Here is a 27108-nt window from a genome sequence, read left to right as displayed (position 1 = left end):
GGTGAAGTGACCTCAATGTCTTGGCTAGGGGAAGACAGCAGGTACGTTCTGCAGTGGTGTGTGGGAATAACACGATGGGATGCCCATGCTGGGAGCAGAAAATTAAAATCCAAACTGAATGTGAATTGTAAGACCAAAAGTGGCACTCCTCCCTAACCACACAAAACTTGGTAAAGTGAATTCACAAAATGTCTTGACATTTATGCACAACCTTTTGATACAGTCATTTGAACTGTTTCTCCAAAGCCTTCCTTGAAATTTGTCATCTGTTTTGGGTTGGCAACTGTCTTCCAACTGTAAAAGGAGTAACAGGACTTCGTTACCTGTTACTTCATTACCTTCATTGCTTCATTCAATTCCCTGATAGAGAAAACAGTCATACTTCTATATACAGGTGTTGTTATTAATCTGGATTTTAATAATCTTCCTTATAATTCACTCATTAATCACACACATTTTTTCAAAATACACTGAGAAGAGCAGTTTTAGCTTTGCATCCAGTCATTCGAAAGGCAGACGAAAAAAATGCATTCAATTACTATTTATTCAAAAATCACATGTATTGGTAGATATAATGGAATTCAAGGTTTTCAGTAGACTATAATTGAATCCTTTTGTGTTAAACAAGCCCAAGCTATATCTATTGTTCTAGCAGCTGATAGAAAATGATTCAGAAATTATATTTAAGCTTTCCTGCATAATTATTAAAGTACAATGACACTTAACAACTGCATTTCTGTTACAACCAGCATTAGCAAGCTTAGAGAACTCAAAAAAATCACCAGATATGGTGTCTGCGATGGAAAAATTCAATATCTTACATATTGCTTCAATCATATGCAAAGACATATGGTGGGATCTTGGCTTGGCATTTTCCCGTGCAACTCCCCAAGTCCCTGGAATGGCGCCAGCCTCCATCACTGCTCTGCACAGCTGAGTGCTCTTGTGCTGCTCCCCAGCAGAACGCGGTACCTGAGTTGATGGTGGCTGGGGAAGCTGAAGCTGGCAGAAGGCCAGGCAGCATTCCCAGTGCCAACCCTTCCTCTGTTATTTAAGATGAGGGCATGTTGTTAGCAGCTCTCTCCAGCTGAATGAGCAGTCAGACATAAAGTTTACATAATATCTCAGCTGGACTATTCTACTTCTCTGCATGGTTCGATTTTTGTTGTTTTGTTTGACTTATTGTCTGGGGTTTTTTTGTTTGGATATTTTCCAAACTGTTTTCCAGAATATCTGGGGACATTCTTGCACAAGCTGCACCATTAAACACAAGGGAGTTTGCTACTGAGTATAAATTCCATGAATTAAGACTTTATCTCTTGTCCTGAAAAAGTAGCCTGTGTACCTCTGTCTTCTGCAGACAAGAGCATTGTAGTATTTCCTTATACAAGCATCAGATAAACTACATATTTTAAAGACAGGTGAGTTGGTTGATTTAAAAATAGGCAAAAGTGGTCTTCAGTGGAAGGATGATTAGCTGTATAAATAATGGCGAAGTCATTTCATGGTATTGTCCCATGATATTAATTTCTGCAGTTTTTAGACTAATCTGAGTTTCCAGGCATCCCAAATTTTACTCTAAGGCAGAATAAAATTGCATAAGTTTTTCAAGGAACAGTTTATCCTTCAGTTTCAGAGTTGTCTATGTGAATGTTCATTACAAGTATGCTTTGGTGGGGTCACATCATCTCCATACATGATTTTGTATTGAAGTGACTGATTTCAGAATGACAAAGGCCATTTTCTTGGGTCTGTTGGACACTATTAACTAGAAATCATAGCTATGAAGCCTCCATACTAGGTATTTAAGGTCTTGAGCCCTGGACATTACAAACTTGGACCAGTCTGTGATATGGAAGCTGCTGGTAGACACACATGGTCTGGTCGCCGTCCCTGCTCTGATCTGTGAAGTTCTGTAGTTATTGGCTTTTTGAGGCAGCTGAAACCTGATATTGCCATGCTCTGAACAGTGGGAGCACAGATGTGCTAGGACAGAAATTATATACCTATTTCCAAGCCATGACCATCAGAGCTGCCCCACAATTATTAAAAATGCAATGTTTTAATTGTATTCCCTGTGCTGTTAATGATCACAGGCCAACGGCACAAGAGGGTGTAGGAAAGTGACTCTATGGGATAAAGATTTAGCTCTGTGGGAGATGACACACAGAAAGGCTTTCCCAAAGAATTCCTAGAATGGGTTGTAAATACTGAAGTATCTCTCCAAAATGTTAAGAAATCCTCCTACTTTAAACATCAGACTTTAGAAATATGACCTAAAAAAGCTATGGATAAGACATCATGCCTTAAAGCCAGTTCATATGTGGCAGCATCGAAAACTGTTTGCCCAGCTGCGAGGACAAAATTCCAGGGGGACATTCCAATGCCTATAGACCAGCTTTGTGCCAGCACACAACAACACTCAGCTAAATGTTTGTGATCAGCTTCTTCTTGCTGGGATACAAAGAAATTTAAATTGTGCAAAGCACTGAGAAACCAGAATTCCTCTACTGAGCCTCAGCTGACATTTAGATGTTGCAGCCATCCACAGGCCCTCAAGCTGCTCCACAGTGTCACTCTCTGATGCCAAGTTACCCTCTCTGACACAGAGATGTCTGCTGCTGATGGTGAAGGTTCAAAAGCCATCCATCCATCCATCCATCCATCCATCCATCCATCCATCCATCCATCCATCCATCCATTCCTGTCCAGCTGCTGCCTTACAGCCAAGGGAGCTGTCTAATGGCCCTGCCCTTCTAGGACCTGCTTCTGAACATGTCCCAGTCGTCCATTGGTTTAGCCCTTTCAAACTTTTTCATAAATTAGTTATACTGATGTCTTGTCCAGAACTATGTTTTCAATTAGCATGTACAGTCTTATTACATTTGCATCACCAAATTTTTAGTGGGAAAGTTAGCAACTTTTGTTGTTTAAAATTACATTAAAATTTAAATTGAATTTGAAATTGAAACTAGGTGCACACCATTTACTGTACCTTTTGGACAATCTGTCAACAGATCAGTTTAGAAACTCTTATTTTAGAACCAGCTGTTCCTAGAAACAAATTTTCATCTGAGATTCTTACTATTTCATATAAAAGGAACTATGAACCAAATTATAACTAATTTTCTAGATTTTATTTTTTAATTGATTTCTCTTAATAATGTGGACTGATTTTTTTTTTCTTATTGAGATCTTTATAACATAAACATACTGATATGCTACTATTACATATTATATATTCTGAATGTCACTGTTAAAGAAATTAAACTTTGAAGTTACTTAGTCTTTGCACTGGTGTTAGAGATTCTATAAAATATTTTATCTGCAGATAAATTCCCTATCAAATCAGCTTGCTCAGTTTCCTTGTGTCAGCTGCAACCACATATTATTATTTTTACAGGGATTTATCATCATTCCATCACTGTTCTGTAACACTTTTTATACTGGAATACTCTCTTATCCACTGTAGGGTGAAATATTCTCTGTCTAAAAAACTCTGTGCAATCACAGAGGAATTAAAGCTTTCTTCTGAATACCTGTTATTAGATTACTCTTGTTCTGACACTTCAGGAAATTTTTTCAGGCTTCACTCAGGTTTGTTTCTTGCTGTGCTTTTATTCAGTTGAAACTGTCTCTATTCTTTATAACAAAAATATCAGTATAATAACAATTAGAAGATGTCCCTAACCAAGATCTGCATGCTTCAGAGCATTCCAAGTGTTCTCATTTTTCAAGATACATAACCTCTAGAATTTATGCACTGTTATTTTGCCTCCATGATGTATGCAATGGAATTAGTACCCTCAGAATGAGACAATCTGTCTGTAGCATTTATAGCTTTATTCCTTTCCAACTCTTTGTCTAATGGGACAAGTACATGGAACTGGAAGTACCTCAGAGGAAACTGCCACTGAAGCCTTAAACATAATCTTCCTTTCAGCAATCTAAACTTAACTTCCTGAAATTCTCTTCTACATCACTCTAAACATTTATAACAAATCTCTTTAAAAATACGGAGTTTTTAAAACTGCATAAACACACAAAAGATTCTAAGAATGTGTGGATGTGACAGAAAATTTCAACTGTATATTTTAATAGATGAAAAATACATGACAGATTTTATTAATATTACATAAACTTTAAAAGGAATTCACCCTTCCATTAAAACTTCTACTAGTAAACATTCATTATAAATCCCTTTGCTATCTAGTATTCACAGGAGTATTCCTAAATAAATCACTAGCAAATACTGAAATATTAATATCTAGAACTCCCTTAAACCACAAAGATCAAAGTATCTAAAAAAATTAACATTAAAACATTTCAACAGTTTTCAAGCAGAGTGATCCCAGATGTGAAGGCTGGTAAAAGAACCCAGGAAGTCATTTCAGATAAGGATGAAGCTTCTTTGGCCGAGCCTTTCTTGACAGCCCAATCCTGATGGGGCCCTTGCATGTTTTAAGAGGTTGTACTCTTATGACGTCACGAGACAAAAAGTATCCTATATTTAAAAGAAATAATAAAAAATGAAAGCAGATCCAGAATTCTGTATGATATAGATAAGAATTACATCCTGATAAGATAGATAAATTAGACCAATATTAATTAAGCAATCCTTTGGTATATCCTATACCACCTCCACTCTGTTGCAGAGCACACAACAGATTCTTTTGGGCTGAGAAGGAAGTGCTTGTGTCTGGGTCATATGCAAATTCCTTCTGATGAGGATAATCCTCAACCCAACATTACATAACCTTCCTAACAGACTGCAAAGACACACAATTTGATACAAGTTAACATTTCAGGACAGAGAGCGCATGCTGAGGTGGGTGCACTTTAATACTCACAATTAGTCTGATGTCTTGCCCTGTGCCACTCATTTTACATCAAGCAGGGTAGGAGGATGTCTGTTTTCTGTTCCACAATCTATTAGGTAAGGTATGCACCATGTAGTGATCTCTAGCACTGATCAGTGTAGAATCAGTCATCCTTTAGAAGTTGTTCTGTTTTGTATGAAATAATACTCACTGGGGCAGAATAGAAGACCACGACATTGTTAACTAGAGATTGACAATGACTCCTCTGGAAGAAGAAGGGGTTAAATTTTTCAAGATCTTTTCCAGTTCTATTTTGCATTATTCTATAAAATGATGAAGCACTGAGCAGTTAGCCAGAACATAAAATCATGTGTGTATAAAAGCCTTAGGTATTCACCTGGTATCCCAGTAACAGGAGAGAGAAAAATTTCTCTAACCCTTTTACAAGAATTTTGAATGAAGGGATGAGAAAAAAAAAATCCCAAAGTTCCATTTTTAAGTCAATGATGAGACAGCAGTGCTGCTATGTCTTTTCTAACACTTGTAAGAGCCAGCTAGAAGAGGAAAGGCATGCACTGAAAGTCAGTCAAGAGTTGTAGGTTTACAGGTAGCCAGGAAAGCATGGTTGTTAGTCACAGTAAACTGTAAAGCTACTTGAATATAAATCTTCTTGTCCCACCTAGGTATCTCCTTTCCAAAGCAGTCACAGATTCTGTGACAAGATGTGATGGCTCAGAATTCTACTGAAAAATAGAGGGAGACAGTCACATGTCAGCATAGCTGCTGACATTAACTCCTATCAGTGCAGTAAGTGTAGTATTTCCCCTGACAAAACCTGGTTTCAGAATAACCTCCAAGGCAACTTGCAGTGTAAATGGAAGAGAACTGTCTCTGCCAATGTACCTCCTCATGGAAAGACAGTACTCAACAGTTTCCTATTTGCCATCAACTGAGAAGGATGGTAAGGCAAACATTCAATTGTTTCAGGTTCTTCTACTAGTACGTCCTACTACTAGAATACTAGGTTCCTGTTGATTCTGACAAAACACTGGGAAAAAAGGTATAAAATGCCCTAGAAATATGCCACTGCCCTAACCACCTGCACAAATCCTCAGCAATCATGGAGGAAAAAAGGAGACACTCATTGCTAAGGTCTCTTCCTGACATGAAAGGTCTCTTCTTTCTGGAGAAGCTCAGATGGAAATTTAGAGAACACCAGGAAGCAATGTAAAGGAAATAGACATAACAGCAATGCAGAAAACATCTAGTTTTCTTTTGCCCTTGACCCTGCAGCCCAAAACATCAGGGAAAGAAGAAAGGGAAAAACATCCAGGTTCAGTCATGGGAGGAACAACATTTCACTTAGCAAGTTTCAACCTCATCTGAACAAGACTTCCAAGAAGATGTTAATATCAACCCCCTTGGAGTGTTATGTGCAATACAGCATTCTGGAATCTGAATTTGCCTAAGAAATAGCAATACTAATATAAAATCTTAGAGAGTAATGACAAAGAGCAAAGAAGTAAAGCAGAACTTTCTGTAACATTTTGCATTTGGTATATGAAATATTTTCACAAGATTACATGACTTCAATAAAATATAGGCGAAAAGAACACCAGAGGTTATCTGTAACTGTTTTTCAGTCTCTGTACTTCCCAGAATGTCCTGAGTGAAGGGAACAGTTTCTGAATTCTCAAACCAGAAAGTTGTGCAACAGTTTTAAGAGATGCAATGGGGAATAAAAGTCAAAATAGCAGCAGATGATTTCACTAAGTAAAACAGAAGTTTATCTATAGCCTTTCCTTGACAAAGTTTTAGAAATTCATTTCAGAATAAACCAAATGCCTTATTTTACTGTTTCCATATGTTGGATAAACTGCCAAAACATGCTTTTTGAAATCCTAAAAGACTATTTCACAATATCCTTCTGAATTTCCTTCCACAATGGGTACAAAACTGCAGATCTTAAAAAAAAGTACAAGGAATCATGTTCTCCCTGTAGTATATGTTGACTCTATCACAATGATTGAAAGCCCAAAGATGTTTGTTCCAAATGGCTCCAAAATAAGCAACAAAGGAAACCCCATGTTGTTAAAATTCTTTTCTTCTCTCCAAAGAACAAAAATACTCATCAGCATGGCTTGCTCTGTGAACCAAGCTGAAGACAGGACACTTCTAGTAACCTACAATTAAACTAAATGTGATTTCTAACTAAATGTGATTTCTACAGAGATAGAAATAAAAAAGGAAGAAAACAAATAAAAATATCTGAGAAGTAAATCTATTAGCACTGGGCTTTGTGGTATAAATTGCAGAATAATGTAACAATTACCTCCTTCTTTCTGTAAATTATGGCTTTGTTCCTTAAAAAGTGTGCCGGGTAAAAAAGCTGGATCCCACGTGTATGGATTTCTATAGGCTGCACCTAAGTAGCGTTAAAACAAAAAATAAATACATTTAAGTTTTTTATTTGATTACTAGAAACAAATAATTACATTTGTTTCATCTAGTAATAAATTTGTGGTTCTTATTGATGTGATGTTTAAAACATGTATGTGCACACTATAGGTAATGTTAAAAACTACAAAGTCTCATCCTCAGAGGATTGCAAAAAGTTGCTTCTACACCTCATGAAGTTCTCCTTTGCACAAATGCAATAATGCAGTTTTTAATCCTCTGGTGACATATCAGTTGCTCCACTTGGATTTTCTTATTCCAGGCTTAGGCAGAAAAGTGATCACTTGCTGAGCCATTTCCCCAGTATCTGTCAGGTTTTCATGCTCTGCAAGGCATTCAGGTGTAACTTGCAGCACATTATATTGTTAAAGCTCTACTGAACAAAATTTCTTCTGGGATTTTTCTGTAACACTTTAACAATTTCTTTCCAGATAATACTTTCATAACCTCTCTGAAATGTTCACTTTATACATTTAGAGCCAAATCACTGAGAAATTTAGCTCTGATGACAATTTTGAGATAGCTGCATTTTCATCAAGTAATTTACCAAATGTGACCAAACTTATACTATATTACCAAAGTATAAACCACACCAATTTTGTGTGCAGCTGGGAGAACTCATCACTTCTTCAAACTGAATTTCAGGTCCAAAATCTGAGAAATACACTGTTTGAAGAGGTTTTTTAAAAATAATTTACCTATCACTTTTGAGTTATTTATACAAGAAGGTAGAGCATTTACTGGGTTTTCTTCCCGGTGTCCTTCCTCTACTCATTAAATACCTCTTGATTATCTAGCAAAAGGGGTAAGCAGTCTTGGAGTCTTATGACTCTAAGAAATCTTATGAATCAGATTTCCCCATATCCTGTTTGTAATGGGGATTGAGCTTCTCTAGGAAAAAAAAAATTTGAAAGTGTTTAGACCAGCAGCATCTAAATTTTGAAGAAACATAACTATATTTATATAAGTTGTATGAGTTATATAGTTATATTCAAGAACAGGTTGGACAGGGCTCTGAGCTATCTGATCTACTTGCAGGTGACCCTGTTCATTGCAGGGGGTTGAGTTTGATGACCTATAAATATCTCTTCCAACCCAAATATTCCATGATTGAGTCCATGACACCAGTGAAATGAAACAATTGTCTCCTTTGTAAACATTGTATCATGTTTTAGTTGAGACTTTTTCTCTTTTTGAATGTGCATTTCAATGTGCTTTTGACCCTTTAAGGGAATTAGGGCTCATTGTGATGAAATCAGACAAAATGAATAAAAGGAAGCAGAATGTGCATTGACACAGGTTTGAGCAAGCCTGGAGCCGACCAGCTGAATTCTGAGCTACACCTGCTACAGCACAGTCTGCAGGTAGCTGCAGTAGCATGGGATTTTTTGGTTTTGGCTAATCATAGGCAAGCACATTTGCCCACCAAACTCTGAATTCCATGAAAAGATGAAATTATTTGAGAAATATACCTTTAAAGCAAATCAAATATTTGCCTAAAATTTAAATTTTCTTAATTACATAAGACGGTAATTCCATGTGCTTACCTTCTGCAGGAGAGTGCAGCAATTCTTTGCTTGACATTTTTGAAGTAGAATATTCCTCAGATACTTTCTGGTCTTCATTTTCAACTAATATCTTTTCATGAAATGAACTTTCATTAGTATCAGTTATGTGTCTGTCTTTTGTGGTACCACAGATTGGAGAAGAAATACGTATTTTCCTTTGAGAATCCCTTGCTGTGTTTTCATCTATTCCCTCAGCATTATTTAATTGGCTGTAAGTGTTAGGCAAGTTTGTTTCCAAACTAGATAAATTGTTTACATTTTCTTTGCTAATTTCATGAAACATACGTAGCTCTTCTAGCACTAAATCAAATTTTCTCTTCAGTTCAAATTCATATGTGAATTTATTTTCTAAGGGTAAATACTTATCTTTTACATCTTCAAGATGTCCATTGTTCATTATGGATAAAGGCATTTTTAATTCCTCTTCTGCAGCAATGAATGTTTTAGGTTTATCCTCTGAATATGACATAATCAAGTAATTCATTACAGTCTCACATTGACTTTCATCAGTTATATGCATTTGTTCATAATTTCTCTCTTCCTGTTCTTTTACATATTCAAGATGTTGTTTCAAAGTTGCTGGCTCTGAACTGCCTGTCTTAATCGTGTGTTCCTGGCCTTGTAAAGAAAACTGTGCAGTTTCTTTAGCCTGTGATTGCAAGTATGTATCTGTCCTGGCAGGACTGCCCGGGGATAGATACTGTACCATGGCAGGAATTGTTTCACTTGCCTTTTGTTCGTCTGCACTTGAGGAATTCCTGCAGTGCCCACCTTCACTTATTTCTCTGTTGACAAAAGAGCTGCTATCCTGTGGCAAAGTGACAGGCTGATAAATATTTGAGGAACTAGGAAATAAATTTTCAGGAAATAAATAAGTATTTTTGTTGTCTACTTTTTTATTTGCTAGATTTGGGCTACAACTCTCTAAGTCTTTGCAATTCTCATGTTTGTTTATTTGTCTTTCTAGCAACAGGAGAGAATTATATTCTTCTGTGGTTTCTTTTGGCTGTTCAGATAGAATTAAAACATCATTTGATTTAACAGGCAAACATTGAATTTCTTTTGAACCAGTGACTGCACTTTCTTCACACAACTTTTTTTGGATAGAATTGTCTTGCTTTACAAGTGGGATCTGGTCAAAGTCTTCAGAATCAGTGGCTAGGGGAATTTTTTCATATGTGTCAAAAATAGAAAGAGATTTTTTATAAAGACAATCATCACAATTCATTTGCAACTCTTTTGGATTAACACAATCTTTTTCATCAGCATTTCTATAACTAGAGTTACCCAAATATTTTTTCATAATAGATGTTATTTCATTAGTGAATTCATTTGTAAAAGTTATGCCATTTCTATATCCAGTTGTTTTGTGTTTCTTATTTTCATATAAAACAAAAGGGATAGCTTTAAATAATTCTACATGAAAAGAACTGTTAAGCCTTATGCTTGGTTTGTTCTTCTCCTGCTTCAGAGTACTTACTGATATTTCCTGATTTGTACTTTTCTTATGTACCTTTTCAAATTTTGTTTGTGAAGCAGCAGGAAAGTAACTCTGGTATCCAAGATTGGCTCCTATCAGATACTGTACTTTTGTGATATTGCAGCAATAGATCTTGTGTAGTGAAGAACTATCAGAAGAGCCTTGCAGCAAGATAACGTATTTAGCAGGTAAAATTTGCTTTTTCATACTGTTTTTGTGACTGACTGACCTCAAATCAGTGCTAAACCCTTCACTCACTCTGGATAAGAGGTGGTGTTTCCTGACATGTCTTCCCTTACATAATCTGCTTTTTTGGTTACGAAAGGGAGCTCTTCTTTGAAGGAAAGTGTACTCTTCTTCACCTAAAGTTCTATAAAAGCATCTTCTCTGATATGCATTATGCAACTGAAAATCAATGCTTTCCAGAAATTTAGAACTTACAAATCCTGGGTAAGTTTCATTTTCTTTAAGAAATCCTGTGCTTTGCCTCAAAGAATCATCTGTGCATGAGTTTAACTGATTTTGCTTTCTGCCACACAAAGACTGTTTCTCTTCTTGCACAGACTTCCCCTCAGTTGTCAATAAAGTATTTGTGCTACTGAAAAAGGAAGCAAGCATTTTCTTTAGTACCTCCACCTTCAGATGCTTTGAAACAACAGCCAGCAAACACATGAATATTTTATCATTGTGGTTCCTATTTATAGTGCTCTTTACCAACTCTTGAGCATCACACTGCTCTTTTAATGTGCCACGGCAATGAGACCAAGGTGTAACACTGTCATCCTGACACGTGGGCATGTCTTCATGGAAAGACTCAGTCCACACCCTGACCCATCCACACAACATGCTTTGAAATGAAAACTTTAATTTGAGCATTTCCTTCCCCATAAATAGGTTGCAACTTGCTCTCTTATGTGGAAAATCCTGCACAATAAAGCAAGGACAATTACTTTTAAATGTAATATTTTTTGTTACATAACTTTGGAAATCAAGTATTTTCTTTGTGGAGAGTTTTGATTCTGCTTCATACAAACAAATATCCCTGTTGGAATTATGCACACCACAGTGTACGTTTAACTTATTTTTCTCTAATGCTTCTGTTGTTACTGGAATACTCATCTGCATATGAAACATTCCCATACTCTCATTAGTGCTCTTCCTCCCCCTTCTTTGCAAAAGATCATTAGAGTTGACATATTTCTCATTCTGAACATTTTTAGCACTAATGTAAATGCGAATCTTTGACTTCTGGTCATCATCACTCTCTGAATTCTCCATTATTTTATCTTTGAAGTCATTTTCAGCAAATATATTATTACATTCAGTGTCAGTGCTGTTGCATCTGAAATAAGTTCCAGATACTTCTCCTTCTGCCAAAGTGCTGTGTTCCTGTTTGTTAACTGAGGGGGAATTTTTTCCTTTAAATTCAGAACCAACAATTGGAGCTCTTACACTGCTTTTATCATTTTGCATTCTTTGTTTCCCTATCTCAGATATTTTTTGCACACCATGTATCTGTTTAGATTGCATTAAAGACGGTTCACCTTCAAAATTCTTCCAGTCTGTTTCCCTAAAGTTAGCTGATGATTGTTTAATATTTATTTTATTTGAAATCCTAGGAAATTGAAAATTAGGGATTTCCAATGGTTGTATACTCTTAAGAGGTTTTAATGTTTGAATTATAGACATTGAATTATTTTTCTCTTTATTGTCTTTTTCTGCAGTAGTTTCCTTAGTGCTAAGATAATTTTCATCTTCTGCAAAACATATATTTTTCAGAAATTTACTTTTTTTATTTTCTACGCATGAAAACACAGAACTTGTTCCACTCAAAAATGGAATTTGAAAAAGCTGGTAGCGCTGCCACTTTTTATTGGAGGCAGACTTTTGACTTAACAATTCCGCCTGCAACATGTGTCTGTTTAATGATGTAACTGAAGAATTTTGTTTGAGCTCATTATCCTCGTTTCTTTTATTATTTTGTTCTATACTGTTGTTCTGCTGCACTTGGGATGGGTTTTGTACCAGTAGATTTTGACATGTGTCAGCAGTGCTCGACACATTGAGCAGCTCTGTTGCCAGGGGCTGTCCACCTACATTCGGGGACATGTCGTCTTCTGTAGGACTTTGGTCTTCATTTGCAGGACTCCGTTTTTTGGTGAATGCTTCATTTTCTGATACTCTACATGCTAATCCTTCATTACTACAAGTTTCAGAACAGAAAAACTCCATCATACAAGTTTTTCTTGCTGTATCACAACTCTGTTCTTCTAATGCCCAGTTGTTTTGTCTTTCTGACAAACAGAGGAGTTCACGTGGTGATGTTTGGTCCTTGCTCCCAGAGTGTATGCTTTGTTCTAGCTTTTGCTGCTCCACTTTCTCTCTGATTTTTGGATCACTTTCTACTTTATTTCTCTTTGCATAAAGGTAACATTCAGTTTCATCTGGTGATGCAGATAAAAATCTTTTGGAATATGCACTTTTCATGCTCACAAAAATAAGTACTATATTTGCAGAGACAGTCCTGAAAGCTAAAAATATTAAAGTTTTAGACACAAATTGTATCTTAATGATTTCCAAACTCTGTAAGAAAAAAAAAATCAGTAATTCTATCATCTATAGAATCTATTGACACATTTATATGTGCTATATTTATAAATACATTACAGATGTGAGATAAAGGCAGGATTATTGAAAAACATTTAAAGCCAAGGTCAAGAACTTAAGAAAAAAAGTTTTTACTAAAGTTACAGATTTTTGCAAAAATAAAATGGATATTTTGATATGTTGACAAGTTAAGGAGATTAATTGCATTTTCTAGTGTATTTGTTACACAGTATTTTTGCCAAAAAAACCCAAAAAAACAAACTGAATACTGAGAACAAATATCAAGAAAGCAATAACTGATGAAATCCTCTAAATCTGAGAGTGGATCCTTTCAAACTCTTAAAATTTTAATTGTTAAAAGGAATTTCCACTCTTGTGTTCACTGTGTGCCAAGTTGTAAAGTGCAACTGTAGGAAAGTTTATCAAAAGTTTCTCGGGTATGCCAAACTCTGTATCAGGTTCTATCCTCATATGGAAAGAGGCAGTGCTGTTGCAGTTATAAATCTGGGTTGTAAAATGTCCTGGTGCTGGTTATGTTTAGTGCATGTTTCTTCAAGGTAAATGTACTCATCAACTTAATTTAAAAAGTGATCTGCCTCCTGTGAAGAACATAATTTGAATTAAATTCTGTATAGTGATTGAGAGGATTTATCACACTTGCATCAGCCTGCCTCGTCAATATCTCTGAGCAACCCAGTCAGAGCGCAGAGCTGACACCTGAGAGACGACGGGAACATGTTCAAAACCTTTCATTAACTACATAATTAGACAACTAGTTTTCTTAACAGTACGTGATTCAGTAATCACGTACTGTTCCTAACTTGACAAATTTACTTTTTTAATGGCATAGGAAAATCTATTTTGGCAAGGAACACAGTGACTGAGGGATATACCTGTAAAGAATCCTCACGTTCGGGGCTTTCCCGCCGCCCTTAAGGCTGCTCTGACCCTCCCTGAGGGGTTCCCCCTCGCTGCAGGTGACAGGACTCCCCTGTCCTGTCGCCGAGGTGATTCCCCTCTTGGCAGACACCCACTCTCTTCCCTGCTCTGGGAATTACGTGTGAAGGCAGCCGTCTCTCCCTCTCGGTTTGTATAACCTCTCGTAAGCTTTTTCTTTCAGCCTTCCGCAGTTTATTCGAGAGCCCCGGTCCTGCCCTGCGGCACTCGCCGGCCGAGCATCCCTCAGGGGCGAGGGGTTCCCCCGCAGCCAAGCTGCCTCCCCCCGCCCCCTCCGCCCTCTCCGGGCGTTGTCTCCTCCCGGGGCTCGGAGTGCCCAGCGTTCCGCTGCCCTCAGAGCTCGGGGCAAGGGACTGCCCAGCTGGAAACCGGGAGCCGCGGGCCAGATCCTCCCGCCACCCTCAGGGGGCTCCGGCCGCTGCCACCGCCCCGGGGCGGGAACAGCCTCCGAGGCGGGAAAATCCCGCCCGCCGTGAGGGGGCCCTGCCCCGGTGTCCCGGCGCCCGGGGACGAGGCCGGCGGCTTCTCCTCTCCCCGGGCACCAAGCGCCCGGTTGGGATTCATGCGCCCGAGGCTGCGGGTCGAGGCGCCCGGGGCAGAGAGGCTGCGGCCGGGGTGGAAAATCCTTTATTTGTTGCCTAAGCACGGCGTGCCACGCAGCAGAGCGGAGCATCCCGACGCCGATTATCTCCGCAAGCGGGATGGGTTTTGCCAAATTCCCTGATTCCAGAAGTATGAGGTCCTACGTGAGCAAAAGGTTATGCCCGCGTTCCTTTCCAGAGTACACATTGCATCCCTGATCTTTGTTTTCACCGTATAAAGCACTGATCCACCAAGGACTTTATTCCTAAAATAATCAGTATCCATATAGTTCCAGGCTTCTGAAACAGACATATCCTCTCCAAACACTGGAATGCCCAAAGGGTTATTTTCCAAAATTGGCTCTAAACTAGCAGGTCACTGTAATACCATTACAGATGGGCAATAAAAACAGAAATATTCAGAGGGCCTGTTGCTGTAAATATATGGTTTTTTTAAGGTTTATCATCCATACTACAGTGAACAAATCCACTGAAGCCCAACAGATCCATTGTTCCTGGTAGTGAATGTTAAACACAGGAATTGTATAGAACTGAGACTTAAAATAGCTTTCTCTATAACAGTTCTGCTTTTATAAGCAAAGCTTGTCGAATAGCTGCTTCTAATACTCAAAAATATAATTAATTAATCAATCCTTAGTTAACAAGATATAGATCCTATGAAATCAAGATTACATACGAATCTTAAAATACTTACAATACCATATGGAATGAAGGCCATCATGCAAACCACAAGCAGGACTTTAAGGTGTGTAGGAGAGATTCACCATGCGGCTTATGTTTTCTACTCCTGTGTGTTGGAATAGCATCTACTTTCCTGAAGCAAAGTATTGTATTTCTCTGAACAGAAATGCTGGAGGTTTCACCACTCTATCTAACATATTCTGAACAGAATATTACCCTCCACTCCCACCTGCCTACAGTCCCTTAGTGTGTTTGGTGAGTTGTAAGTAAATACTAGCCAGTTAAAAATTATTCAGATGTTTGGCCAGTTAAATCAACCAGAATTCCATGAAAAATAAAGAAAACTGCTTTTTCTTACATCTACTCAGCTATAAATAAAAATTGTTTATGAAACTCTATCCAGCTGTTCCACATCCATGGCTTACTTTGCTGCATATAACTTAGATATCCAGCATAAACTGACAGACTTACAGTGGAGCATATTGTGCATGCTCTGCACTTTCCAATTTGCAACTCATGAAGAAGATTTATTTGTAACGCTTGTTTACTTCTAGTACAAATTGGATATAGCATATTTTTTGTAATGGAGTAGAAAAAAACCCATAATTGCTTTCCCCACTACTTGGTTCAATAGTATTTTAATAGGATGCAAACACCATGCTTTCATTGTAGAATTTTGCTATTTCCAATTGTTACTTTCTTTCAACTCTCATACTGTGCTTGCAAGCTGATGAAGTGGATTGTAGAGCAGTCTCTTGACAAAGTCATCAAAGAAGTTTTGGGTACCGATGCAGCAGCCAATTCCTTCCCTCCAAACCATTATTTAAAACTCTTACAAAAGGTTTTGCAGCTCTCATTATCTTTTTTTTCCCTTCTTTTTATTGAAAACTAGCAAAGAAAAGCATTGCAAAATATTTAAAAGAAAGGTCAGGAATAATTTTTTTTAAATTAAGTTAAATATCCACAAAGACAGCACAAAAACCAATTATGCTATTCAATGTGATCTGTAAGACACTAAATTCTGACAATCTTGATTTGTCAAGTGAAACAGTGCAATTTGGCTCAAGTCCTTTGTCTCAATTTAGCTACGCTGGCTTAATGGCTGCAGCCTTGTGCTTAGAATTCATTGTGAGTAAACTGCCTTTTCAGAACCTGAAATTTCAAGGCTGAAGGACTGCTGTAATCCATCATGTTTGTATCATGCACTGTAATGCTAATGTTTCCACTCTGGAAGTAGCTCACCTTGTAACATTGATTCACCAAAGGTCATAATTAATATTCCAAAGGGATTTTCCTGTTTGACTAGGAAAAGGTTCAATTTGATACTAGTTTTATGAACAGGATATTGGTCATCAACTGTATGAAGCTGCATTTTATAAATTACCTTTTTAGTCATCTTACTGACACTTCACACAACCACCATTATTATTAAGTAATTATTTAAAATATTCATTAAAAATTGGGATGTGAAAATACTTTCAACCTTTTCTATCACAACTGCTCTATCTGCAGCCTTAATGCACATGATTCCTATGTATCCATGTAATTCTGAAATAGCTTAAACAAAAACTTTAGTCCTTACTTTCGTTCAAGAGTATTTCATATTGTCCCCAATAACTAATACTGACACACTTCTTTATTGGTAATAAACCTTTTATTTTCTATAATAGAGGTAGACTCTCACCTTTACCCAAGGTACATTAAATCATAAGGAAGCTAATTTTTTTTCTCTATGCATTGCAGGTATTAATTCCATAGTCCCAACAGAGTACCCATATTTATTAAGAAAGAAAAAACATAATGTGGACGATACTTGGTGGTATGATCAGCTTCCATGTATATGCAAGAAACACTCCTGCAGTGATTCAGTGATATGTTAGTCCTGCCAAGCTGGGTCTGGAATAAAACTGTGCTGAAAATCACAGACTCTCTGAAAAGTTACCTAATACAAGTTTACTAACAGATCAGTAACATTTCTTGAGATGCTATTATTTTAATATTTCCTCCCATTTTAATTTTTTCTGTCTCTATAAACCCTTTTATGACCAACACAAAAGTAGCTTTCATAAAAGAAGGAATCTGTTCCTTTTTTTTTCTTGTAGTTCCATACAAAGCTAAATTGAAAGAAAAAAAAAGCTGTCAAGAAAAAGAGTCTTAAAATTATGTAAACTATGAGCTTAAAGGTGAAGATAGATTTCCCCCTATGCAGCATTTTACATTATTTCAATTAATTTTCAACTCCCAGTTTATTGTCCCATCTCACAAGGTCTTTCTACAATTCTTCACATGTAGTTCTCATTTTTACTCCTCTGAGTTCATATCATTAGGAAACTTTGTTACCTTGAAATGCATTCCCCTTTCCAAATAATTTGTGGCTGTGTTGAATTCCTTTCAGGACTAGAACTAGGATATATTGTGTAAAAGCACTGTTCCAGAAGCTTGGCACAACCCAAGTACAGCACTTTGCTATACATATAACTGGATTATGGAGCAAAGGGTGTGAAGAGATTCAGAAGGCACGGAGTCTAAAGCCGAGAGTAACAGGGAGGTACAGAACAAAGCCCCCTCTTTTAACTTTTGGGAAAAGAGCCCACACCATCTTCTCCCTGCACTGGTCTTCACTGTTGCCTGACTAGCACAATGACCAGCTCTGATTTCCAGTGAGAACAGGCTCTAGCATTGCTTTCAAAGGGAGTTCTTGTACATCTTGAGGGATATGAAATGAACACGCTTAAAAGGTGTTTAGGAACTTGAACCAGTTCTACTGAACTGGAGGGTGAATCATACCCCTCCATGACCCCTTCATTTTGTCCACTGCAATGAAGTTGCTGCTTGGCTGCCTCGTCCTACTCATTTGACAGCTGTCAAGTTGAATAAAAACTGCTGTTTATTGGACTTGATATTTTGGACACATTATCTTTCACCTGATAGGCTGCTTGATCATACTGCTCCATTGCTGTCACCATATCATTCTCTGTTATATGAGTCCCTGTACGTCTCAAAGATGTTTTCATTTTCCAGCTGAAACAGCTTGTTTGTAGTTTAATTTCAAAACAGAAGCAGTAAAAAAAGAGGCCCTTTGTATACAGAGCACTAAACATAGAGATACAAGTGTTCTGCATCAAATTTTATTTGTTACTATCCATCTTCTTCATAAAGGGCAGTGAAAATAGTGCTGCCTATCAGACAGTTCAAAACCTGTTTGTTGAAAGTCTGCAGTGCTGCTGAATTCAGGTCACACACATCTAGAGGCATTCAGATGTGGTGTTCTTTCTTTCATACTAGCAGGACAATTAACTCAGTCTATATGATCCCTAATCCTATTTTACTTTTGCTTTAGATACTGCATAGAGTTGTTCACAGAAAATTTCTTTTGGAAGGGGTCTCTGGAGATCATGTGGACCACTCTGCTCAGAGCATAGCCAGCTTTCAAGTTGCATATAACTTCAATCCTTCATCATCAGGCTGCTTGGGGCTTTTCTAGTCAAGATCTGAATATCTCTGGGGTTAGAGATTCCCCAATGCCTCTGTGCAGTCCCGGTCCCAGCCCTGCAGTGATTTCAACTCTTTCAGCTCTTGACCCACAAGGTTTATTTCACAGCCAGCTCTGTTCTTCCAGCTCCAGCTCTGTGCTTAGCTCTGCTTTTAGCTTGCTACTAAAAGCTGGTTACAGTGCTAAATTTTAAGTCATCCATATTTCCTTTTCTACTGTTGTTCTCTTCTTTTCCTCTATGATGATCACATAAGGATTAACTAAACCATCTGTAATACATAATACACGTAGCTCTTTTCTTAGTCTTAGAATTAAATAGTTCTGATCAAAAGTTTTTAAGCAACTCTTTTTCTTTAAACGCATCATGAAGATGTAAAATATCTGGACTTCTTATTTTGCTCTTGAATACTCTTTACAGCTAATAAGAGATGTTTCAAAGACAAATAGTAAAGCTTACTATTAGCCATATCTGCTTTTCAGTAGTTCTTTATCCCCTTGGAAATAAGCCTGCTTGCAAACATGGTGCCACTTCTGGCTTTACTAGCCAGGTATATTGTAGAAGTTGCAGGGCTTAGCTGCTCAAGCAGCTTCTCAGACAAGTGGAGCCATTCAAAAGGCAATAAAGTAATGCAGAAACTCTTGGGAAGTACAGTTTATGTTGGGGGGTCTGCAGTGTAAAAGCTAAGTTTGTGCACCCACAAAATGCTCCTCCAAGGCATATAATCACAGTGCAAAATATTCATGGGACAGTGGAGGAGTTTCACAAGGTACTTTCCCTACATCCATTGCACCTCAGCTCCTGTATAAAAAATGGACAACTAGCATAGATACTCTACTGCCTTAAGGCAACAAAAACATTACAGGTTAATTACTTGGGTCCCTGAACTTTCACACAAAGGTATTTGGCAAAAGTGTATTATGCATAATTTCGTGATAGTTTGGGGCTGTATCAGAAACAGGAAAATAATAAACTCTTCCAGTTCTCTTATCAGGGGAATTCTGAAGTCTTGTTCTGCCACTTCCCATCCAGCTTCTTAAAATTATCCAGATTATAATACCTGCTTTGTTGGCAAGAACCGATGAAAATTAAGTGTGCAAGATAAAAGTGCCTTTTGAAGGGGAGTATGAAAAAGTGAAGTGCACTTTTGAGGAGTGCGTATTTAGTTTACCTTTGAGCATCAAACTTCATATGAAAACAAACTGATGAGCCTGACAAAGCCTTTATTTGTTCTCTTTTTATTTCTGAAAAACCTGTGCTGAGAACTATGCTGTTTGACATACTCATAAATTACTTACTATGTAAGAAAGATCACAGGTATTGGAGGTACTGAAAGATATAGCTGGTTGGAAAGAATCCCAGAATCATCTTCCAACACTAAACAACAGCAAAATAATAAAATAGATCAATTTCATTATTGATAAATGAGAGTTAATATATAAAAGAAATATAACCCTGTCTTTACAGGTAAATTTAGTATATATTTATTAGCTACTTACTAGTCCAAAAAAAATATGGAGCATTCTACAGAAAATTTCTGAAAACAGTAGTTCAACATTCACAAGCAGTCAAAAAAAAGTAAGAAGTTATTGGGAAAATTATATTTCTAAAATCCACAGTATGTTCAAATCTTTAACAGTGAGTTGCACTCCAGTCATCCCACCTTTAAAAAAACCCAAATGATTAGAATTAGAAAATGTAGAAAAAGCAACAGTGATGATTCGTGTAAAAGAAGTTTCCTATGGAAAAAAGAATATATGCTTTAAGTGAATGTATATATTTTAACTAGAGATATCATTAATAGTGAAGAAGATATGGGTCCATAAAATCTTTGATAGTATACAATAAAGAACAAGAAAAGGAGTATTCCTAGAGATGAAGAGAGGCCATATTGGTCAATAGTCAGGTCAGTCCAGCCCAGCATCCTGACAGCAACAAAAAACTCAGGCCCATGTAGAGAGGGTAAGACTGGGGTCAGTATGTATATCTTCTAGGATGCCTCAACCTGCAACCACTTCTAGTTTGGTTACTGCTTACATCATCAGGATTTCCATGTATTTCTTTTTTATATTGAATAGAGAGGTATAGAGACAGAGAGTTGTGATTATTCAGCCTGGAGGAAAGAAAGCCATTGGCTGACCATATTGTGGCATTTCAGTACCTGAAGGGAGCCTAGAAGAGAGCTGGAGAGGGACTGTTCACAAGGGCGTGTAGTGATAGGACAAGGGGCAATGGCTTTAAGCTAGAAGAAGGTAGGTTTAAGTTTGATATTAGGAAGAAAATTTTTCTGTGAGGATGGTGAGGCACAGGAGCAGGCTGTCCACACAAATTGTGGATGCCCCGTTCCTGAAAGTGTTGAAGGTCCAGGTTGGATGGGGCTTTGAGCAACCTGGTCTAGTGGAAGGTGTCCCTGTCTATGGCAGGTTGGGTGGATCTAGATGATCTTTAGTCCCTTCTTATCCAAACCATTCTATGATTCTATGATTTCTTTCCAATCACCCTTTAATTCCACATAAACTTTTAGCACCCACAAGATTTAGGATCAAAGAACTGCACTTCCAGCTTCCACCCAACAATTTTACTAGAAGTTCCTTTTCTATTCATGTAGAACTAGTGCTCTGCTTTACCACCTTGCTGTCTTGCATTAGAAATACACAGTGAACACCCAATCCCTATAAAACCCTGACATGCTATTCATGTTTCTTAGACCTCCATCACATCATGATGAGGAATCTATTTACAGGTTGAAGTACAGCCTTATTTGGTTGATGCCACTACAAGAAAAATTCCACACTTTTGATAATCCTTGGCACCATTCTCTGAGCCCTTTTAAATTCTACCATATTGTCTGTAAGATGAGGGATCAGAAGTATATATAATGGTAAAATTGCAGGTGCTTCAAGTATTTAAATATGTGCATATTAATACTATTTTATTTTAAGGTTTATTCTTTTCCCAATAATTTTAACTTTTAGCTTGATTTCTTGACTGCTGATGATCACTGACATTTTAGCTGAACCATCCATCATAGCTTGAAGAGCTGGCTCCTCTGCAGTAAGGGTCATTTCAGATCCCATCATTTTAAATGTGAAACTAGGACTATTTTTATCTCTCTACTGCATTTTACATTACTTCATGCAAACTTTCAATTCCCAATTTATTGCCCCACCTCACAAGATTCTTCTTCAGTTCATCACTTGTGATTCTCTTTTTTGCAACTCTAAATTGTCAATATCATCAGCAAACTTAATCGCCTTTCTATGCATTCCCCTTTCCAGAGCATTTCTGGACGAATCAAATAAGGTATTCCATATTCCTTACAGGACAAGGACTGGGACATATCACAAAAATTACTGCTTCAGAAGCTTGGTACAAACAAAATATAATACTTTTCATATATAATTAAATTTTGGAACTCATGGCTGCATGTAGTTATGAGGATTTAATATATGAAAGGTTTAACAAACAATTAAAACAAATTCAGGAAAGAGACCTCCATAATATATTAAGCACAATGACTTGACTGCAAAATGAGATTTAAAAAATTGCAAAATGTTGATCATCAGAAGCTACAAGGTACTAAGTGAAGGATTACTTTATATTTGGATCATTTATTTTAGATTTCCTCCAAACATCAGCTATTGTCAGTGCTGGAGACAATATAGTGTGCCATCTGTACCCAGGGCAAACACAAGCAACTGATCCATTATGGACATTTTTACTTTTTTTTTTTTTAATTAGGTACACATTTCAGATTGTTATCTATATTTCAAAATTGTGCTGTATTTTTACACATTCAGAAGATACCGTATTATGAAATGTCCTACTAATGAAAGGTAATAAAGCCCATTTATTTATGAAATAAGAAGTCACTAGCCTTTAAAACCCAATGCCCATTATACAGGTTGAATATCCATCCCTCTTTAAATCTGTTAAATATTTTTGTATGAGTTCTTCCTTGCTTTTTTGATCATTCCTGTTTGAAATTTCCTGAAAAAATGTACCTCTTTAGTGACAAAAGAAGATAGGTTGATCTTTCAGCAGACAGAACAGCGTAATGGTACATTTTGTTCTCATGACAGACAGTTTTGACTCTGAGAACAATTGACTGGAATTTGAAGAGCACACTACTCCATGGCAAATGTTTCAGAGGGAGCTTTCATTACATATTAACATCCCATAAGTTCTTCAAAATTAAAATCTCTTATTTGGACTTCAGAAACTGTTTCCTATAATGGGATTACAATTGAATAAATCGTATATGTCACCAAAATCTCTACTCCCAATTATTCACATATGCAATCCATGGCTAAAGCTCTCCTCCAAACACATGTTCCTCGGCTCCTATATATTAGCAATGACAAATATTTTCTGTATTCTTTAATTCATTGCTTACACTGTATGGGAACAGGCACATTTTAACCAGTAGATGCATTATTTTTCTTTTTTATTCTCCCTCACCTTCCTGAGCTAACACAGAGTATTAGTTGTGGGTATAAAATGTGAGTACAAAACACATTCAGTAACATACACCTTTTCATTAATTTAATATGAAACCACTGGAAGGATATTGTGGCTTTCTGTGAATAAATTATCTTCTATATTTAAATTTTTGACTAAAAGAAGAATGATGTAAATGAGATTGGCAAAGTTGAAACTCCCATAACTTCCTAAGCAGGAACATTGTTGATAGCATTTGAGAAAACTCTAGGATATAATGATGAAATACTCTAAATGGCTTATAATTAAAATCCAAATATTTTTCCCTGTAAAAGCACAATTCAAAACAATCTGTCAATAATAAGACTTTGACCTCTTGTGCAGTAAGGTGAAACCAAAGGAGTTTAAAATTTTTTTTCCAGATCAATTTTAAACCATAAATATGATGATCCATATTTTAAACCATAAATATCAGGACTAAAACCATGATCATGCACAGATTTAATAGTGGATGTCTCTTAGTGTCTTTTAAAGCTATCTTGATATGAATAAGATAGTTTAATTTTAATAACACATATAAAACACTTCAGATCAAAGTGCGTATTTTAATTTGTTAGTGTGCAAGACTGAAAAGACTGAAAGACTGAAAAGTCTAAAAAAACTAGTAACATGGTACATTAAGGAATGAGAATGATGATGAAAATTGCTGTGTCCATTCATATGAGCAATCCTTCATCTGTTAAAAACAAATCCAAAAGAAATAAAAGAAATAAAATCTATATTCATTTTTAGGATGCGAACAGTGTAAAATACCAGTTATACAACATTAAAAAATACATGATTCTGTGGTCGTATTTCTTTATTTCTATATTCAGACAATAGGTTATTATATTAAAAAAACACTGCCTTTTTCTCATTATCTTAAAAAAATAGCAGCTCTTTGTTCATGTGTTTTCATGTAGAAGATGCTCTCTGATATATACCATGAAATCAGTGTAGTGTTAATTTATACACATTTATTTATTTACAAAAATCTTCTCCACAGACACAGAAAAACACTGGAAGACAGAAAAAAGTTGCTGAAGTAAACAAACACAGAGGTAAAATGTCCAATCATTTCCACTCATCAGTTGAGTGGGCTGGCTGGGAGTGCAGTTTCCAAAGGCAGTACATTTTCCTGTGATCCCAGGCATCCCTGGCACTGCTGTAAAGTGCCAGAGCGTTGTGCCTGTGCTCAGCAAGCCCCAGGAATCAGGCAGAGCCCACAGGGAGGCTGGCTGCTCCTCTCCTCTCTTTCACAGCAGGCAGTGATTTGATACAGCTGAAGGTCGACACTAGAAATGAGACATCCTAGCAACTGGTAAATGGTTTCCACACTGACTGCCTGCTAAAACAACTCGTAGACTACTTTGATTTAATAAGCAGTTCACTTTTAAATTCAGCAATTCTTCTTTCTAATCTATTTAAATCTATTCAGGTACTGCTAGTTTGAAAGAGACACAGAATTTCATTAATACTCATGGTATGAATAGGGATCAGTTAATTATTTAAAACAGACTCTCCCTTTTAAATGTTTTTCACATTTAGGGCTTAGGAAAAAAATATTGGTGGAGGAAATACAGGAAGAATTTGATGTCCATTCAATGTCCTTTTTTTGAGAATATGAATTAAAACTTTAGGGGGTAAAATTCCTTAAGAGGATGGAACTTTTTCTGAGCGTTCATGATGAACAACTGCAAAATAAGAGATTTCTGGCTCCTGCTTGGCTGTCTTAAACATGGTCAACCACCAACACAAGAAAGTCTGCAGGCATTTATTCTAAAACATCTTGTAAAATGATAATCTTGTCTCACATAAAAGATTGACTAATGACATATATGCTGGCTTTATACCTGTATGAAATTATCATAGATATTTTTGTATGTCACAGTTATGTACATTTATACAATTTTATATGAGGCATTCTTATGTGTAAACACAGGTATAAATTAAAAATGACACTCCAGTAAGTCTTTACAAAACTCCTACATTCAACTCCCATTTCAACTGTGGATAGAAATTAATAGACCCAACTTGAGGAAAGAAAGCTGATTAAATATCTGTGAAACAGCTCAGATGTTCTGTAAAACATCTATGAAATATCTCAGATACTTTGTTAAACATCAACAAATTGGTAAAAGAGATCAATCCACAGGAAAGATAATTCCTACAGGAAGGCCTATTTCAAATCACTCAGCTGCCTAAAGAGCAACTAAGAGGGAGGTAAGTAGTTAATTAAATAATTCTAAATAAATTTTGTAAATAAGACAATGAATCATTTAACACATGAAATTTGGCAGTAAATAATACAGCTTTAACAATATATGTGTGTGTGTTTGTGTGTACTTGCATACACACACCCAAATTATGTATATACACTAACCCACATTTAAACAGCCTGGCACATTTTGTGATTTGGTGATTCTCTGAACTTGTGTAGACCATGACATAAATTTCTCAAGAAAAGCAACAGAACCTCAGTAACACTACTGCTCATCTTAAATTAAATGGGACAAAACACTTATTAGGACTTTAGTAGTTTGAAATGGCATCACAGTTAAGAATCATGAATGCATCTGTTTTGTAAAGACAAATAATCTAGAACACCATATGACATTAAAACTTAACCACTGCTTTCTTATAACACTGCCTCTGAAAGGGATCATTCTGGTAATAATGATCTAGATTAAAATTAAAATTCATCCAACTCAATATTGCTTTCAATTCTTTGCTGTTCCTGCTGTGATAGTGTTGTGCTACAATGTACTGCCCAGTTAGTAGCAGCCTGCAGTCATATAATAAAAAACTAGGGGAAATCTTATTTTCACAGTGAGTTGATTTTAAACCAATGCAACTAACCACATGATTTTTGATTTACCTCCTAAATTACAGACACTGATGGCTTTATTGTTGAACTAAACAACACCTGAGAATTACTTGAAATATGCTGACCAGAATGTTACACATCACACAGATAATAATTATGGGGACAAAAATCATGATCATAAAGAGTCTGAAAATTGGAGGAAAATTATTAATACAGTGCACAGTGCTGTAAAACATGAAATAAACTACCAAATTTAAAAAAAGAATAAGTAAATAGCCAGTTGAAAATTTAAAAAATATATTCACAGAGCAAACATTTATTATTGCTATATTATTCCTAATTTGGATAAGCTAGCAAGTATGTGAATATTTTTCAATTCTCCAGAGACATTTGAGATATCTTAGGCAGCCACAGACCAATAAATATAACTAGGCAAGTTTAGAATGCTTATTTGAGACAACAGTTCTGCAAAATATCTGCTGCATTTAAGTGTTCTGGCTTGCTACATATTTATTTGTTTATGACAGCCACACCTGACTGTTCTCCCTTCAGCTTTGATTTTCCATCAATGTTGAAAAAGTCACAAGAGCAAGTGAAAATATTAAAATTCTCCTTCTCTTCCATAACAAGATACATGCACAAGATAATAAGCTATACCTTAAATTTAAAATGGAGTATGTACACAGTCACCCTTTCTCAATTTTGATAGGACTCCTCTGAGAGGAAGCAGCTTCTGGAAGAAGGAATGGAAAGGGGTTGCTCAGTGCAGCAGAGAGCACAAGAGGTTCCAGGGATGGAGTAAACAGTGATGCAGGCTGGTCAGACAGGGACTTGAGACAAAAGTCCCAATGAATGGAAATTCAACAACAAGAGCTACCCACAGGGCTTCAAAAGGGAGTGGAAGGTATTCAGGGAGGCCCAGGGAAGAAGAAACACTTCAAAACAGAGTCTGAGGTTTGGCTAAATTACCTAGGATGGTTCTCACAGATAAATGATTTTCAAGTTCATAATGTTTTAGGAGGTGGGTTCAGAGAACACTAACCCTCCTCATCTTCCCCTCTTCACCATCCCACATCAAACAAATAAATCAGTACCCAGGACTTCTTGAGGTCTGACTGGGGAAAGGCCCATGAATTCTG

The 27108-nt window shown here is 36.7% G+C and overlaps 1 protein-coding gene and 1 long non-coding RNA gene across 3 annotated transcripts; one reads left to right on the top strand and one right to left on the bottom strand.

Annotated features, from left to right (window-relative positions):
• Positions 1 to 4067: 4067 nt before the first annotated feature.
• Positions 4068 to 14203, bottom strand: RAD51AP2 (RAD51 associated protein 2). Of its 2 annotated transcripts, XR_010358031.1 has the most exons (5): positions 13826 to 14203; positions 8825 to 12856; positions 7153 to 7245; positions 4851 to 5030; positions 4068 to 4504 (listed from the first exon to the last, which is right to left on the bottom strand). XR_010358031.1 is itself a non-coding variant. In XM_064411877.1 (4 exons), the coding sequence occupies exons 2-4, from the start codon at positions 12810 to 12812 to the stop codon at positions 4386 to 4388; spliced, it is 4200 nt and encodes a 1399-aa protein (XP_064267947.1). In that variant the 5' UTR covers positions 12813 to 12856; positions 13826 to 14192; the 3' UTR covers positions 4068 to 4385. The 2 variants fall into 2 exon arrangements, 1 of the variants encoding a protein (XP_064267947.1); XM_064411877.1 differs by lacking the exon at positions 4851 to 5030 and having other exon boundaries at positions 13826 to 14192.
• Positions 13896 to 26816, top strand: LOC135295994 (uncharacterized). The gene is made up of 3 exons (XR_010358037.1): positions 13896 to 14018; positions 24149 to 24203; positions 26679 to 26816. It is a non-coding gene; the product is annotated as an uncharacterized LOC135295994 (long non-coding RNA).
• The last annotated feature ends 292 nt before the right edge of the window (positions 26817 to 27108 follow it).

Source organism: Passer domesticus, chromosome 3, assembly GCF_036417665.1.
Source record: "Passer domesticus isolate bPasDom1 chromosome 3, bPasDom1.hap1, whole genome shotgun sequence".
Taxonomy (NCBI): domain Eukaryota; kingdom Metazoa; phylum Chordata; class Aves; order Passeriformes; family Passeridae; genus Passer; species Passer domesticus.
This window is presented reverse-complemented; position numbering and strand designations above follow the sequence as displayed.